Here is a 15,047-nt window from a genome sequence, read left to right on the forward strand (position 1 = left end):
CTGAAATGATTAAATTATTGAGGAGTACTATCCATTTCATTCACTCGTGAAATAGGCCTAGACTTAGGTCATAACTGGGCAATAAAGAAACAGAACTCACCTAATCTGCTTTGCATAGTTGATTTCAATCTCCGATCGCTCTTTGACGAATTTGGTGTACCTCTCCACAAACTCGATGCCCGACTGTGTATGCTTCTCCAAGTTATCAAACTGATCCTGTAAACAGAGAAGAGAGAGAACGATGCACGAATGAATATAACATCCCAATACAGCGCTAACGTTTTTGATGCAGCATTCTGAGATTTGGTTAGGGCAGCCATCTTGCAGTGACACAAACCTCACTACAGTAGTTGCCAGGACCAAAAGTTGACTACATAACCTTTTCCATGTGTGTTGATAACGTGGCAACAGCTTTGAAATGTCAAGAGGTTTAACAGTTCCAGATATCCATTATAATGGCGGTACATTGCCTATACAAATTACTCAAAGCAACACTGTTTGTGCTAATATTTTCCCTTCTCAAAGGCCAAGGGTTTTACAGTCAACAATTAGACCTACTCTCTCGCGTTGCTGCTGCCACTTAACTTATTATCCAAGTCTATTTGGCACACCTGCCTTCTAATAAGGTAATAGGGTAAAACAGAAAGAGTTGAGGTCATTTAATTTAACAGTGGGTCTAGCTAGCTTTTCTAACTTAGTGTTGTTTGTTTGTTAGTAAAAGTCTTATGGGCCTGGTACTTCTTGGAGCTAGCTGTACCGATTCCAAAGAGACTGTTTTTACCAGCCAAAGCCACCAATCAGACAAAACGCTTGACTTACTTTACAGACTGTCTGATATGTGTGATTCATGTATTGGATGCCATTGTGGGGTTTTGGGGTTTCTTCTAAACAGCTAATAGTGTGGGTATGACATCCATGGTCCTCCTAGTCTCTTAATATTGCTGTACACTAGTGGTTACCAGCAGAAACACCTCCGCTGATGAACTCCTTGACCCCCACCATTTACAAAAACACATTCAGCCTCCTCTTCACTTCCAAGTAAAAGACTTTAACTGTCGGCTACTTTTAGCCTACAGTGAAATGTATGACTATGGCCAGTGACGGTGTCTTGTGAAAGGCTAACCCACAATGGCCTTGTAAAGTATTCATAGATTAATTCAGTTATTCAACCTAACTGTACTCATCTGTACCTTGGAGTTGAACAGGAAGCATGAGGTGCATTATAGTCACACGAATCCTTCTCATGCATCGTCTCTCCTCTGTCATATAGCCTAAGTACGTGTAGAATAGAGAAAAACTTGATGATGCTGCATAATGTTATTAAAGCTAAATCAGCGAAATCACCACGTGGCAGGAAAAATATAAATACCTTACAAACAGGGTAGCCCCTATACAAGAGGAACATACACACCAAAAAATGTGAGTTCCTCATCAGTCCTTTGGAAGGGTGATGGTTCTATGTGGAACCATAATGACTCAAAGAACCATTGGAGCTATTCAATGGTTCTTTGCAGTTCACTAAAGGGTTATTTGCTCTTTTAGTGACAATTCAAATGCTGGGGAGGCAGCTCATTCGGGGCGTGGTTTGCTCATAGTTCTTTTTGTGCAACAGTGAGTGAGAGTGTCATTCCAGTTTATCTAGTGTGTTGTGTTATGCCATCACATATTATATATGACTATGGCCAGTGATGGTGTCTTGTGAAAGACTCATGTATAGCCTTGTGTCAATTCAGAACGGTTCTCAATTTTTTCATCATGGGCCCCCAGCTGTTCCAGAGGTAGCTCACTGGACTAGACTTGTCAATTAACACAATAATAACACCTATGCTGCGCCACTATAGAAATTTTGTATTTTACCTCCTTTTTCTCCCCAATTTCAGTCTTGTTTCATTGCTGCAACTCCCCAACGGTCTCAAGAGGCGAAGGTTGAGTCATGCGTCCTCTGAAGCATGACCCGCCAAACCTCACTTCTTAACACCGCCCACTTAACCTGGAAGCCAGCTGCACCAATGTGTTGGAGGAAACACTGTTCAACTGATGACCGAAGTCAGCCTGCAGGCACCCGGCCCGCCACAAGGAGTTGCAAGAGCACAATGAGCCAAGTAAAGCCCCCTCGGCCAAAACCTCCCCTAACCACGCTGGGACAATTGTGTGCTGCCCTATGGGACTCCCAATCACAGTCGGTTGTAACAGCCTGGGATCGAACCCGGGTCTGTAGTAGTGACGCATCAATCACTGCAATGCAGTGCCTTAGACCGCTGCGCCACTCGAGAGGACCGACACCTATGGAATTTTAACAATAAAACATGGTGCGGATCCAGGATTAAAAAAAACCTGTATGGTTCTTCACAAGGATTTCCAAAGAAGCTTTCAGATTGAGATTGGTTCTATAAAGACCCATTCTCCATAAAGGTTCTATAAAGAACACAAAAGAATGGTTCTAAATAGCCCCAAAGAGAGTTGTACCCATAGCGGAACCCTTTTCTGGTGCTATATAGAACCTTTTGTATGGACTCAGGAGAGGCGAAGGTCGAGAGCCTTGTGTCCTCCGAAACACGACCCAGCCAAGACGCACTGCTTCTTGACACAATGCCCGCTTAACCCGGACGCCAGCCGCACCAATGTGTCGGAGGAAACACCGTACACCTGGCGACCGTGTCAGCGTGCATGCGCCTGACCCACCACAGGAGTCACTAGAGCGCAATAGAAAACCCTCCCCTAACCCGGACGACACTGGGCCAACTGTGCGCCACCCCATGGGTTTCCCAGTCATGGCCACCTGCAACAGAGCCTGGACTCGAACCAGGATCTCTAGTGGCACAGCTAGCACTGCCTTAGACCACTGCGCCACTCGGGAGGCCACTATATAGAACCATTTTAAATTTCACTTTATAGAACCTTAGAAAAGTGTTCCTTATAGCACCATTTAGAACCTTATGAGGATGGTTCTTTATTGAACCTTCAAAAAAGGGTTCTACTGTATCACCAAAAAGAGTTCAACAACAGTTATAAGCCAAATAACCCCTATCTGATAGTATTGAGATGTTTGAAATGTTTGTACGTGTAGCTTACAAAAAACATCCCTACTGTAGTAGAGGATAACACTCCAGTGCACCACAGGACATCTCGCAATCATGCTTCTCTACAGCTACCATTCACTTACAGTATTCACAGGAACAAATTCACCTTGGTATAGCTCCAACAGTCCCCCATCATCTGTAGTCCACCTCACCCAAACAAAATGAAAATGTCTCTCCTCCTCAACCCAACCAAAGTTGAATCCCTCGGTGCAGGATATTCCCCAACTGTCGACCGAGCTACTGTCCCAGTCAGCATGACAGGGTTCTTAGTGGGGGTGTCTTTTGTGCTGCTTTAACAGCTGCTTTTGTGCTGCTTTAACACAGCCAGCCTGCTACAGCCAGCCTGCTACAGCCAGCCTGCTACAGCCAGCCTGCTACAGCCAGCTCATTGACACAGGAAGTGGATGTGGGTTCTGCAGTTAAGTATATGGGTTTGATGAAAAAAACCTTTTTGGGGGACAGTTATTTTTTTCTGTAGGCTATCATTAGTGCTGAGCGAATAGTGGCTTTTTTAGGTCGGTTCAGTTTCGGTTAAATTATTAACAAATAATCAAGTTTCGATTTCAGTCTTCATTATTTTTGTAAACGCTATGCATTATGTGGGTTGTAAAATACTGTAAAAAACCCCAGAATAAAACAATTAATAAAAGTCCCATGATGGTAGTGACTTCCCATTACTGCTTATTTATTCACATTGCTTTACTTTAATAAAATATTTCAGTTGAAGTATATATTAAAATGTGTTTTATTTGATTACTTTATTATTTCATTTCAAGTCATCTCATCTCTATAGAGCTGCTGCCTATGCTGTCTGACAAAATCACTATTTTAGTAGTTCTTCAAAGTAAATAAGGCATACTTTTATGACTGCTGAATACCAACTATCAATCACTTAGTTCATGTATTTTCAGGTAGAGATAGCTACGTGAAACATATGCTCTCTATCCCTCTCCAACGTGCTATCTTCTCTCCCTCTCTGTGTCTGCCCCACACTAACCTGATGTAGCAGGCATAAAAGAAACACATAGACCAGACAAATAGGCGTGCAATAGATTATGGTCATTGTAGTAAATACCATGTTTTCTGCACTAAACTACATTGAATATTGGCCTGTTGGAAACTACAACTCCCTACTACATCGCACTTGATCTGATTTATCTTAAAAAAAAAAAAAATGCACAATGTGCGCAATGAGCCCAGAAAAAAAATTAGCAAAATGGAATTCAAATAACCAACATTTTGGTTTATTGCTCAGCACTAGCTACCATTGTTATAGCCAGCATGAGGCCAAACATGTTTTTACATAGGTAGGCTACATGATATCAACGGAAGGGAATGAATAACCGCATAAGAAACCTGTGAATGTAGGCTAGATTGCTACTGTATGTACAGTATGTAGCATAAAACATACTATGATCCCTATCTGGGGAAAACAAGGACAACAGCAGCATATATGTATTCGGTTGAAGGTTCACACCTGAACATCCGTCAGTGGACCTACTCATGTGAAGAGAATTGTAAAACATTTGGCTAATCTATTGAAATGAAAAGCCATACCCGTGTAGCTTCCTCTCATATCATAGTTTTTCTTTCTTTGTCTTTATCCTTCACGCACTCTCTGCAGCATGCTCTCCTCTTTCTTTCTCTCTCTCTCTCTCTCTCTCTCTCTGCTCCCTTCCTCATCCCTTCCTCCCTGAAGCGCTGCTCGCCACTCATTGCCAGCCTCTGTGCCAAATAGATTCAGCAGATCTCCTCACAGTGTTTGGTTAATTAAAACACTGGATAGCGGCCACTCAAAAAGGAGCTCACCGTACAAACACATAATGAGCTTCCTCCGAATAAAAATGTGCTATAATACAGAACTTCTCCACACCCCGCTGCACCCAAACACACCACGCACTAACACACACACACACATCCTCCTCACTCACACACGCATCCCTCCACAAAAGTAGGAGGACCACTTTAGAAATTAATGTTTCAAGTTCTACCCTCTGGGATCGAATGCATATCTTGTCAATGTATTATTTGACCCAAAATACGGCTAAAATACGGCTAGGCTAAGTCACATTACCCTTCTTAGTTGAGGCAGTTGAGGCAGCATGGTATCCTATAGTCGCAGGGGGGGAAAAATCCACCCTTGTCCAACGTCAAAAATCCAACCAAGGTCCAACTCTCCTCTGCCCAGAGTGGAACAGCCAGTTAAGCCTCACTGTGGTTAGGTTGGAAAAGGTATCATTCTCCAGAAAATACTGACGGTACCCAGCCCATTGAAAGTACACAGAAAGGGTTACCAAGGAAGTCCAGTGACCATTCGAAGGGTCAAGCGCACTATTCCTTGACCCTATTTCCACCAAGGAGACCAAAATCTACCCTGGTGTGTCTGAGAGAACGAGGGTCCCGGAGCAAGAGAGAGGGATGCAGTACTGAGACACACATACACGCACTCCTACACACACTCTGCATCTGCGGCCAGCCGTAGCCTGGGAGCATGCAGGCTAAATGCTCCGTCAGGCGTGAGGTGAACTCAGTGGGATGTCAGAGGAGGAATGATTCAGAGAGAGGGGGGAAAAAAAGGATAGAGGGGCGTAAAAGAGGTGGAGAAGAAAGAAAAGGAGGGGTTTAGAGGGAGGGGACTGGACTGGAGAAAGAGGGAGGGGTCACTTTGATGAAAGATGACCGACATCCCCTCATTCATTACGTGGAGAACACAAGGCAGGACTGTGGGGGACACTTCTGGGAAAAGATGTGTCACAATGTGACACATGTGGTCTGAATACATGACTAAGAAGACACATTCTACCGTATAAGAGAGAGGTCAGAAAGACACGCGAGAGAGAGAGAGATCTCAGAAAGAGGAGAGAGAAGAAAGGGAGCGAATGGCTTTCCACTAGAAAGGAAAAAAACACCTTGGCCAGGCGATTCCCACAGGTGGAAAAAGTGATAATAAATTATGAATAATACTGCATATCAGAACAAAATATCAAGGAAAACTACAGAGATTATAGGAATCTGTGTCAAAGGTGCACTCCAATATCACAGAAAACCATCACTGCAATTCTCTATTGCCTTGACACATCAAAACAATGTGTTTAGACAATCCAGAAGAGGGAGGGGGCCAGACAGTCACAGCATTTGTAGTCTCGCTCACCAGAAACTGGGCGCTCGGCTTCATGAAACACTCCATCTTCATTGTTTCAATCTATTTCTGAATCCGAAATCTATAGAAATTCCCTGTCAGCATCTGCCTTCATGTTCAAAACCCCTCACGCTGTCCCATTGTTTCATTCCGAGGAAAACACCCTGACTATGGGACACAGTCCCTCTCTCTCCTCTCACCCCCTCCTCTCATTCTTTCCTCTCACCCCCTCCTATCCCATGGCCCCCTGCTCGTGCCCCACTTCAGTATCAGCTGTAACCTCTGACCTCATTTCCACAGCGATCTGGGACAGGCAGAGCCGTTCCTACACTTGTTGTTTCAGGCCTTATCCGATCCACTATTGTGCTGCACATCGGATTGGCCCATTTAAGTATATTTAGTCAAATCAATATACTGTACCGTAGGCTATATCACCCCACTCCTCCATGAGATGTGAGAAGGCTTGAAATGAACAACAAAGGAGGCACTAAGGAGCCTAATGCTACAGTATGTCACAAAAACACACCAAGATGGGCTTGTTTGTGGTAAAGTAGCTTAGCAAAGGATTTCATTTTTTTATGCACTGCAGCACTTGTGAATCTAAACTAATGGCACATAGAAATAGAGCTAAAATTCCAGATCAGATCACTTGGGTTTTTATCCACACGGATGACACACAGACAGTCTCTATATTATCTCTCTCTCTCATCACAATCTCCCTATTCCATTCAAAATCAAAACCAACACCATGGCTACTATCTGAACTAGGTTTGTGTTGGCCTATAGCCATGTATTAAACATATATCTATATATCTCTATACTATCTCTATACTACTATATGGCTCTGTGTAGGTAGGCCTATGTACTGTCATGCCTATTGACAAGCATTAGCATGCAGGGGAACGCAATCTGATTTTATATTCAATCCCATAGCTTGGTTTGGTCATCTCTCCAGGGCTGCTATTAAAACATACATGATCTAGCTTCTGAGTGCTCCTCAGCCTGACCTCTGTGCTACCCTTCTGTGTCACTCCTGGTATTATCCAGGCAGCTCTCTGTCTGTGTCTGTCTGTCTCTCTCTCTCTCTCTCTGTGCTACCCTTCTGTATCACTCTTGGTATTATCCAGGCTGCTCTCTGTCTGTCTCTCTCTATTTTCTCTATTTTCTCTCTCTCTCTCTCTCTCTCTCTCTCTCTCTCTCTCTCTCTCTCTCTCATGGATCTAATCCTCTGAAGAACTAAAGAGATTGTGTGTGTGGTTCAGGGGGTTCACTAACAGCTATGCAGGGATTATTTTTTGTAAGGTGAGTCTAAATGTTGGTGAGAGAGAGAGAGAGGGAGAGAGAGAGAGAGAGAGAGAGTCTTTTCTTTTCTGTACCAGGAGTATAGTGGACAATTCCTTTATCTGGGAGAAGAACACGTGTCCAAGTAGAGGGCTACCAAATGAGAATGGACCTTCTGGCCGCATCCCAAACCACTATTCTTCTTGTTCATCCTCTCTCTCACTTCCTTCTTCTTCTCCTCCTCTTCCTTCTCCTCTCTCCTTAGCCCCTCACTGTAATCTAACATAGAATGAAAGGTAAAATATAACTTCTGTTGGCACTGAAAAATAATGCAATGACTTTGCATAAAGCCCCCTATGCAATAACCTGGCTAGTTTCTGCCCTTTTTTTCAACCATAGAGGGTGGTAGAGGGTAACAATGCCCCCATTATGCTGGCCCCTGAAGGTGGTCAACAACACTTAGATAGGGTCTGCAAATCATTGACTACTGCCAAGTATTTTGGAAAGCTCTCTCTCTCTCCCCCTCTCTCCCCCCCTCTCCCTCCCTCCCTTGACATCGCAACTCTCCAGAGAGACTGCTGTTGTTGCTTCTGTTTAATCTCTGTTCAGAACAGAACACCAAAGAGCCGCAATCGTGTATAATAGAGACAAGACGTGTATAATAACGGCCCTGTAAGCTCCAACATAGGATGATTCACCACGACAGGCCTTGGAAGAAGACAACAACTTCTGATGAAACGTTTGACACGGCACCCTCTCTTTTTGACGGGAGAGAGGACACAAAGAAAGATCATGAAATCATCAATCCAGAACCTTCCAAAAAAGAGGGAGCGCAAATAAACAAAGCCAGATCGAGAGAAACCTCCTCTATAAGCTTTTTAGATTGCGATTCCGATTATTTTATTGGCACCTAACCCCAGGTTGGTTCTTTGCTGTTTTTCTTTCATACCAAAGAAAGACTGTAGTAGACCAGGCAGAGTCAAAAACCCTTCTGATCATTACAGGCTAGGACTAGTCTGTCTCATACCTTACCATAAGTCACAATCCAAATGCTGTAGCCTGCCCATCCACAACCAACTACCTCCAACCCTTCTGTACAGGTCAGTGTTTTCAATCAATTGAAAGCTGTGCCCAGTGGGAAGAGGCATTCAATTGGCCATTAGAAAGAGAGAGGGGAGGGGGTCAGTGTTTAAGGTTGAACAGGTCGTCTGAAATAAGGGAACGCTATCTAATAGCCTGTTTAGTAGTTGTCCAAGTGAGCAAGAGTCATGGACTTACATGTTTCTGTGGGTCACAAAATCTTAAGGAAACATGCACGCACACACACACACACAGACACACACATACCAATCAGGTGCTAAAGATAGGCCTACACATAGCTAGCTTATTATCGCATAGTCACAGAAATGTCATAAATGGGAGTGAGTCTACAAAACACCATGCTTTCAAACACATCGTCTGCACTCTGGAGTCATTATCTAGCCTATATAAAACGGTTATTCACAAGTATCAAGTTATTTGTGTTTTTTTCTATGGTGTAGGTTGTAGGGCCTCCCGAGTGGCGCAGCGGTCTAAGGCACTGCATCGCAGGTGACTACCTCATGGTGCCTACCTCATGGTGACTACCTCATGAAGCTGGTGGAGGGAATGCCAAGAGTGTGCAAAGCTGTCATCAAGGCAAAGGGTGGCTACTTTGAAGAATCTCAAATATAAAATATGTTAAACAAAAAAAGTGTTATTTCATAGTTTTGATGTTATTTCATAGTTTTGATGTCTTCACTATTATTCTACAATGTAGAAAATAGTAAAAATAAAGAAAAACCCTTGAATGAGCAGGTGTGTCCAAACTTTTGACTGGTACTGTGTGTGTGTGTGTGTGTGTGTGTGTGTGTGTGTGTGTGTGTGTGTGTGTGTGTGTGTGTGTGTGTGTGTGTGTGTGTGTGTGTGTGTGTGTGTGTGTGTGTGTGTGTGTGTGTGTGTGTGTGTGTGTGTGTGTGTGTGTGTGTGTGTGTGTGTTTGTGTGTGTGTGTGTGTGTGTGTATATATATATAGGCTGTCATTGTAAATAAGAATTTGTTCTTAACTGACTTGCCTAGTTAAATAAAAATATAATGAATACCACTAGTAATAATGTATTTTTTTTTATTTTAACTAGGCATGTCAGTTAAGAACAAATTCTTATTTTACAATTTACAATGACGGCCTACACCGGCTAAACCCGGATGACGCTGGGCCAATTATGCACCACCCTATGGGACTCCCAATCACGGCAAGTTGTGATACAGCCTGGATTCAAACCAGGGTGTCTGTAGTGACGCCTCGAGCACTGAGATGCAGTGCCTTAGACCGCCACTCGGGAGCCCAATAATATCATGCAGACAGAAAACATTAACATCCAGAAGTAGCATCGTCTCCCACTGCTCCTCCAGAAATAATAGTCATACCCCAGGACACATGTGGAGAGAGGGGGGGGAGATGTCCCAACAGAGGTGACACAGAGAGACAGAGGGGACAGATGTTCTGCTGGGCAGATAGACAGGAGGACAATGGGACTATAACTAAAGAGGGCTTTAAAAGTCATTGTCTCGGTCAGAGGTCCTTCACATCATAGTAGAATAGAATAGAAGTGTGTAGCAGAATAGAAGTGTGGACCAGATGTTATGAGTAGGGCTAAGAGGAGACTTTCCTGACCATATGACCTGACAAGGAAAAATGTATTGGCAATAGGCCTAACTACAGCCCAGAGGTTTTCCTGGTCAGTTCACATGGTCAGAGACAAACTCCCGGCCCTTGTTACGAGGAATAAGTAATTCCACTGAAAAGTACCACATAGCATTAACATTAGGCTGATTAGGGTGATTTGGTTTCTTCTAAATAACAGACCAGGATAATAATCAGGAATTCCATCCTGATCTTAGCATCTTGAGGAAAGTTCCCCAGGCTTTGTTGCTGAGATACTGAACTACTGGACCTAAGCACCAAGTCATATGATGTAGCCTAAAGTCCTTAGGACTTGTGGTCCTTACAACTCATTATCTAAATAAACATACAGAGCAAACGGTGAGCGCCACAGGTCAGTATATCAGTGTCAGTATTATCGTTGTTTTGCTAATAAAGTACTTTCCTAATACGGCATTATCTTTGATCTCTTATAGCCTAAATGTCATATCTATTTCACAAGCGTGGGAGGTGAAAGGGTGGTTTCAATGAGGTCTTTCTAAGAATATCTCTCAACGAGAAACTCTGATGAACAATAAATCTGTGATCGGTTGGTTGGTTGGTTGTGTAAAAGCTTTTTTCTCCCCCAATCGGTCATGAGCTCATTGTGATGAATACCCCATTGGTGCTAACAAGTCTACATGCACCGACAGAAGTTCTGGTCCTTGCCTGTCTAATAAACTACAGCAGGATAGAGGAAAATGTCTGATTGCTCAGTAGTTTTCCTATTCTAAACAACCAACAAATGTCATGTCATGACATATAACAATCTCCCCCCTCTCTCTCTCTCTCTCTCTGTCTGACCTCAACACAAAGGCACAGTAGAGCAGAGAGGAGAGTTGTACTCTGCAAAATAGTTGTTTTGTTTCCTCCCTGCCCTATCAATGCATTAGGCTACTCCAGCGTGTCTCACGAGTATGGGCGTCCGACCACCAGGGCAAATATTTAGTGGGAGATGCCGACCTGGGTCCCGAGCACACAGAGGCTTTGTCCATTGGACTGGGTAGGAATAATAATCTCCACTGGAGGACTCAGTAACCCCTAGGCGGAGGGGACAGACACACACACACACACACACACACCACACACACACACACACACACACACACACACACACACACACACACACACACACACACACACACACAAACACCACACACACACACACACACACACACACACACACACACACACACACACACACACACACACACACACACACACACACACACAAGTACCTCACACGCACACACACACAGGGCTCCACTGGACAGTGAGTATCACCACAAACACTTGCCTTGCTGAACTAAAAAGGCACAAAAGCACTTTAAGTGCCCCCTTCAACCCCATCGCCCCCCCACCCTACTCCCCCTAAACAATGACTTTACACAAGACTGTAATGATTAACCTAGACTGAACCTCTCCCTTCCTTCCCTTCTCTTGATGTGGCCGTTTCAGCCTGTTCTGAACCACAAGCAATGACTCCTCATCAGCCTGACTAAAACCAGCTCCGATCTTCCCCATGCAATATAAAAAGCCTATATGGCGTTTAGAATATAAGTTCTCCCTTAATATTTAGCCTCCTATAAGCATACTTTTGTTTCAGCTGTCGGAGAGTTTTACTCCAGCCAGTTGAGCTGTTGATAAAGTAGACAAAACGGTCCTCTAAAAATATGTATACACACATCCTTTTTTTGCATAAACGCAGCTGGCTGAGTGTGCTGACATCAGCATGTGTGTTAGTGCTGTTGTTTGCATGCCATGCACATATTTATAGAAACATGACCATGGCTAGTCATGGTGTGTCTGTCCACACGTGTGAACGTGCGTACACGCGTGTGGGCTTGCTTTGCATGTGTCCTTCCGTGTGTGTATACTCAACAGAGTGGGTCCTGTAAAAGGCTAGGCAACGCTTTTCCCATTTCTCATAGAGATTATACTGTCAAATCACACCACTGTTTAGTCAGTCAAACCCTTCACCAATGTTGGTTAGGGTTGAGTCTGAGCTGTCCATCACCTCACTGGCCCCTTCGCCCTCTCCTCGCTCTAGTTGAGAAACAGGAAGTTGCTACTGTTCTGCTGTTAGCAGGGCTCTAAAGTGAGGCCATTGTGGTCGCATATGCTCCTAAATATTTAGCTGTGCTACTTGGAATTTTATTTTGGGAGCACCAACACGACTAGGGGAGAAAAAAAATCGCCAGGAATAATCGTTGTTATGATTAGGCTTTGCTGTACTGCTGCCTCCGAGTGCCATAGCCCGCGGGCACCTATAGTGCACCTATATCAAGAGCACCTATAGGCCTAAGGCTCGTCAATCAGATGGCTTAGATTACAGTGTCTGCAGCTTGCTCGAGTGGACAGCAAAATTGATACTGTGAGAGTTCCAAACGTTTAAAAGAGAGACTGTCAACGAATACAGCAAAGAGCTGCTGTTTTTATGAGTGAGTTCATGTTTACGTTTTCATTCAGCTCTGTCAACCCTTTTAATTCAACACTTTTATAAGCCAAAAAATGAGCTTCTCCCTTATTCCACTTCAACCAGCACTGCAGCTGCAATGAATGAGTGTATCAAAAGGCTTGCATTGTTATTATTAGTGGAAATATTTCACTTTCTCTGGTCATAGGAGTAACAACATGAATTTGTGGATGAGGCCAAAATAATGCGGAGTGACTCGAGTTTCGCCATCAGCTGGAAGACGGTGTCCCCTTTTTGGTCATGGTCAGTCTCAGCGGACGGTGAGAGAGCAGAGGGCTGCTCCCTCCCTCCCGCCGCTGAAACTGATCATCAGATGCAGGAATCATCAGTAAATTGAAATAAATAAAAAGTTTCTGCCCACTCAGCTGTGCTTCACAAGCAATACAACAACTGATCTATTACCGGTGTGATCATCAACCTTAAGTTTTGAAATATCATTTGGAAATGGTCTGAGAAGAACAACATCAGCAAGGCAATTCAAGCATAGCCAATATGCACAAACCTCTGCCACAGACTGTTTTTAATAGGTTATTGTTGCATAGGCTTAAGATTTTTAAGTCATTTTTTAAATAAATCTGAGCAGTAGATCTCAGCTTGCAGGTATTTGTATCAACATTTTACCTTTTTATAATAAATGAAAAACTACATTTCACCTCCTTCCTATAGGCTATAGTAATCAACAAAAATTCCAGACTTTGAACAAGCTACAGTCATGACATTTTGTACATACAGTATATGCATCTCCTCTTAAGCAACACGTTTCCCATAAGGACTAGGGCTGAAAGTCCTTTAGGTGCCTTTTGGCAAACTCCAAGCGGACCTTTCACTGAGGAGTGGCTTCAGTCTGGCTTGGTTTTTGCTCTGACATGCACTGTCAACTGTGGGACCTATATAGAGAGGCATGTGCCTTTCCAAATCATGTCCAATCAATTTAATTTACCACAGGTGGACTCCAATCAAGTTGTAGAAACATCTTAAGGATGATCAATGAAAACAGAATGCACCTGAGCTCAATTTCGAATCTCATAGCAAAGGGTACTTTGTAAGTAAGGTATTTCTGTTTTACATTTTTTATACATTTGCAAACATTTCTAAAAACCTGTTTACACTTTGTCATTATGGGGTATTGTGTGTAGATTGATGAGGAAAACAAACTATTGCATCAATTTTAGAATAAGGCTGTACCTTAACAAAATGTGGAAAGAGTTAAGGGGTCTGAATACTTTCCGAATGTACTGTATATGCTTTATAATGCTTTTGAATCGCACTTCCGGTTTTGGTGGGAAATACCGGGTTTCCCGAGAGAACAGTGATTTATTCTTGGGATGGAACATTTGTAAAATACTGGAAAAACATTCAACCCCCATGAGGACCTAAAAGCTCAGCCCATTACATTTCCTGCATTTTTTTTGTTCCCCACCAAACTTTGAACAAGCATATCTCCTGTCCCTTTTGAGCTACAGTCATGAGATTTTGTACAGTGCCTTGCAAAAGTATTCATCCCCCTTCGCGTTTCATTTAAATGGATTTATATTTGGATTTCATGTAATGGACATACACAAAACAGTCCAAATTAGTGAAGTGAAATGGAAATAATTACTTGTTTCAAAAAATTACAAAAATTAAAAAATGGAAAAGTGGTTTGTGCATATGTATTCACCCCCTTTGCTATGAAGCCCCTAAATAAGATCTGGTGCAACCAATTACCTTCAGAAGTCACATAATTAGTTAAATAAAGTCCACCTGTGTGCAATCTAAGTGTCACATGATCTCAGTATATATACAGCTGTTCTGTAAGGCCCCAGAGTCTGCAACACCACTAAGCAAGGGGCACCACCAAGCTAGCGGCACCATGAAGACCAAGGAGCTCTCCAAACAGGTCAGGGACAAAGTTCTGGAGAAGTACAGATCAGGGTTGGGTTATAAAAAATATCTGAAACTTTTAACCTCCCACGGAGCACCATTAAATCCATTATACATTTTTTTAAGAATATGGCACCACAACAAACCTGCCAAGAGTGGGCCGCCCACCAAAACTCACGGACCAGGCAAGTAGGGCATTAACCGGAGAGGCAACAAAGAGACCAATGATAACCTTGAAGGAGCTGCAAAGCTCCACAGCAGAGATTAGAGTATCTGTCCATGGGACCACTTTAAGCTGTACACTCCACAGAGCTGGGTTTTACGAAAGAGTGGCCAGAAAAAAATAAGCAAACACGTTTGGTGTTCGCCAAAAGGCATGTGGGAGACTCCCAAAACATATGGAAGAAGGTACTCTGGTCAGATGAGACTAAAATTGATCTTTTTGGCCATCAAGGAAAACGCTATGTCTGTTGCAAACCCAACACCTCTA

At 43.2% G+C, this 15,047-nt stretch overlaps 1 protein-coding gene across 21 annotated transcripts in view; it reads right to left on the reverse strand.

The window, feature by feature from the left end:
• Window positions 1-15,047, reverse strand: part of LOC106562963 (formin-binding protein 1) — a 103,618-nt gene that overhangs the window by 60,163 nt on the left and 28,408 nt on the right. For 20 of the 21 annotated variants that reach the window (XM_082958099.1, XM_082958096.1, XM_082958095.1 and 17 more), the window contains exon 2: window positions 101-216. In XM_082958099.1, coding sequence (XP_082814225.1) covers window positions 101-216 — 116 coding nt within the window. Of the gene's footprint in view, window positions 1-100; window positions 217-5,154; window positions 5,630-15,047 lie in introns of those variants that run through there. The other variant, XM_082958097.1, reaches the window with a different exon arrangement.

Source organism: Salmo salar, chromosome 11 (genome assembly GCF_965601325.2).
Source record: "Salmo salar chromosome 11, fSalSal1, whole genome shotgun sequence".
NCBI lineage: Eukaryota > Metazoa > Chordata > Actinopteri > Salmoniformes > Salmonidae > Salmo > Salmo salar.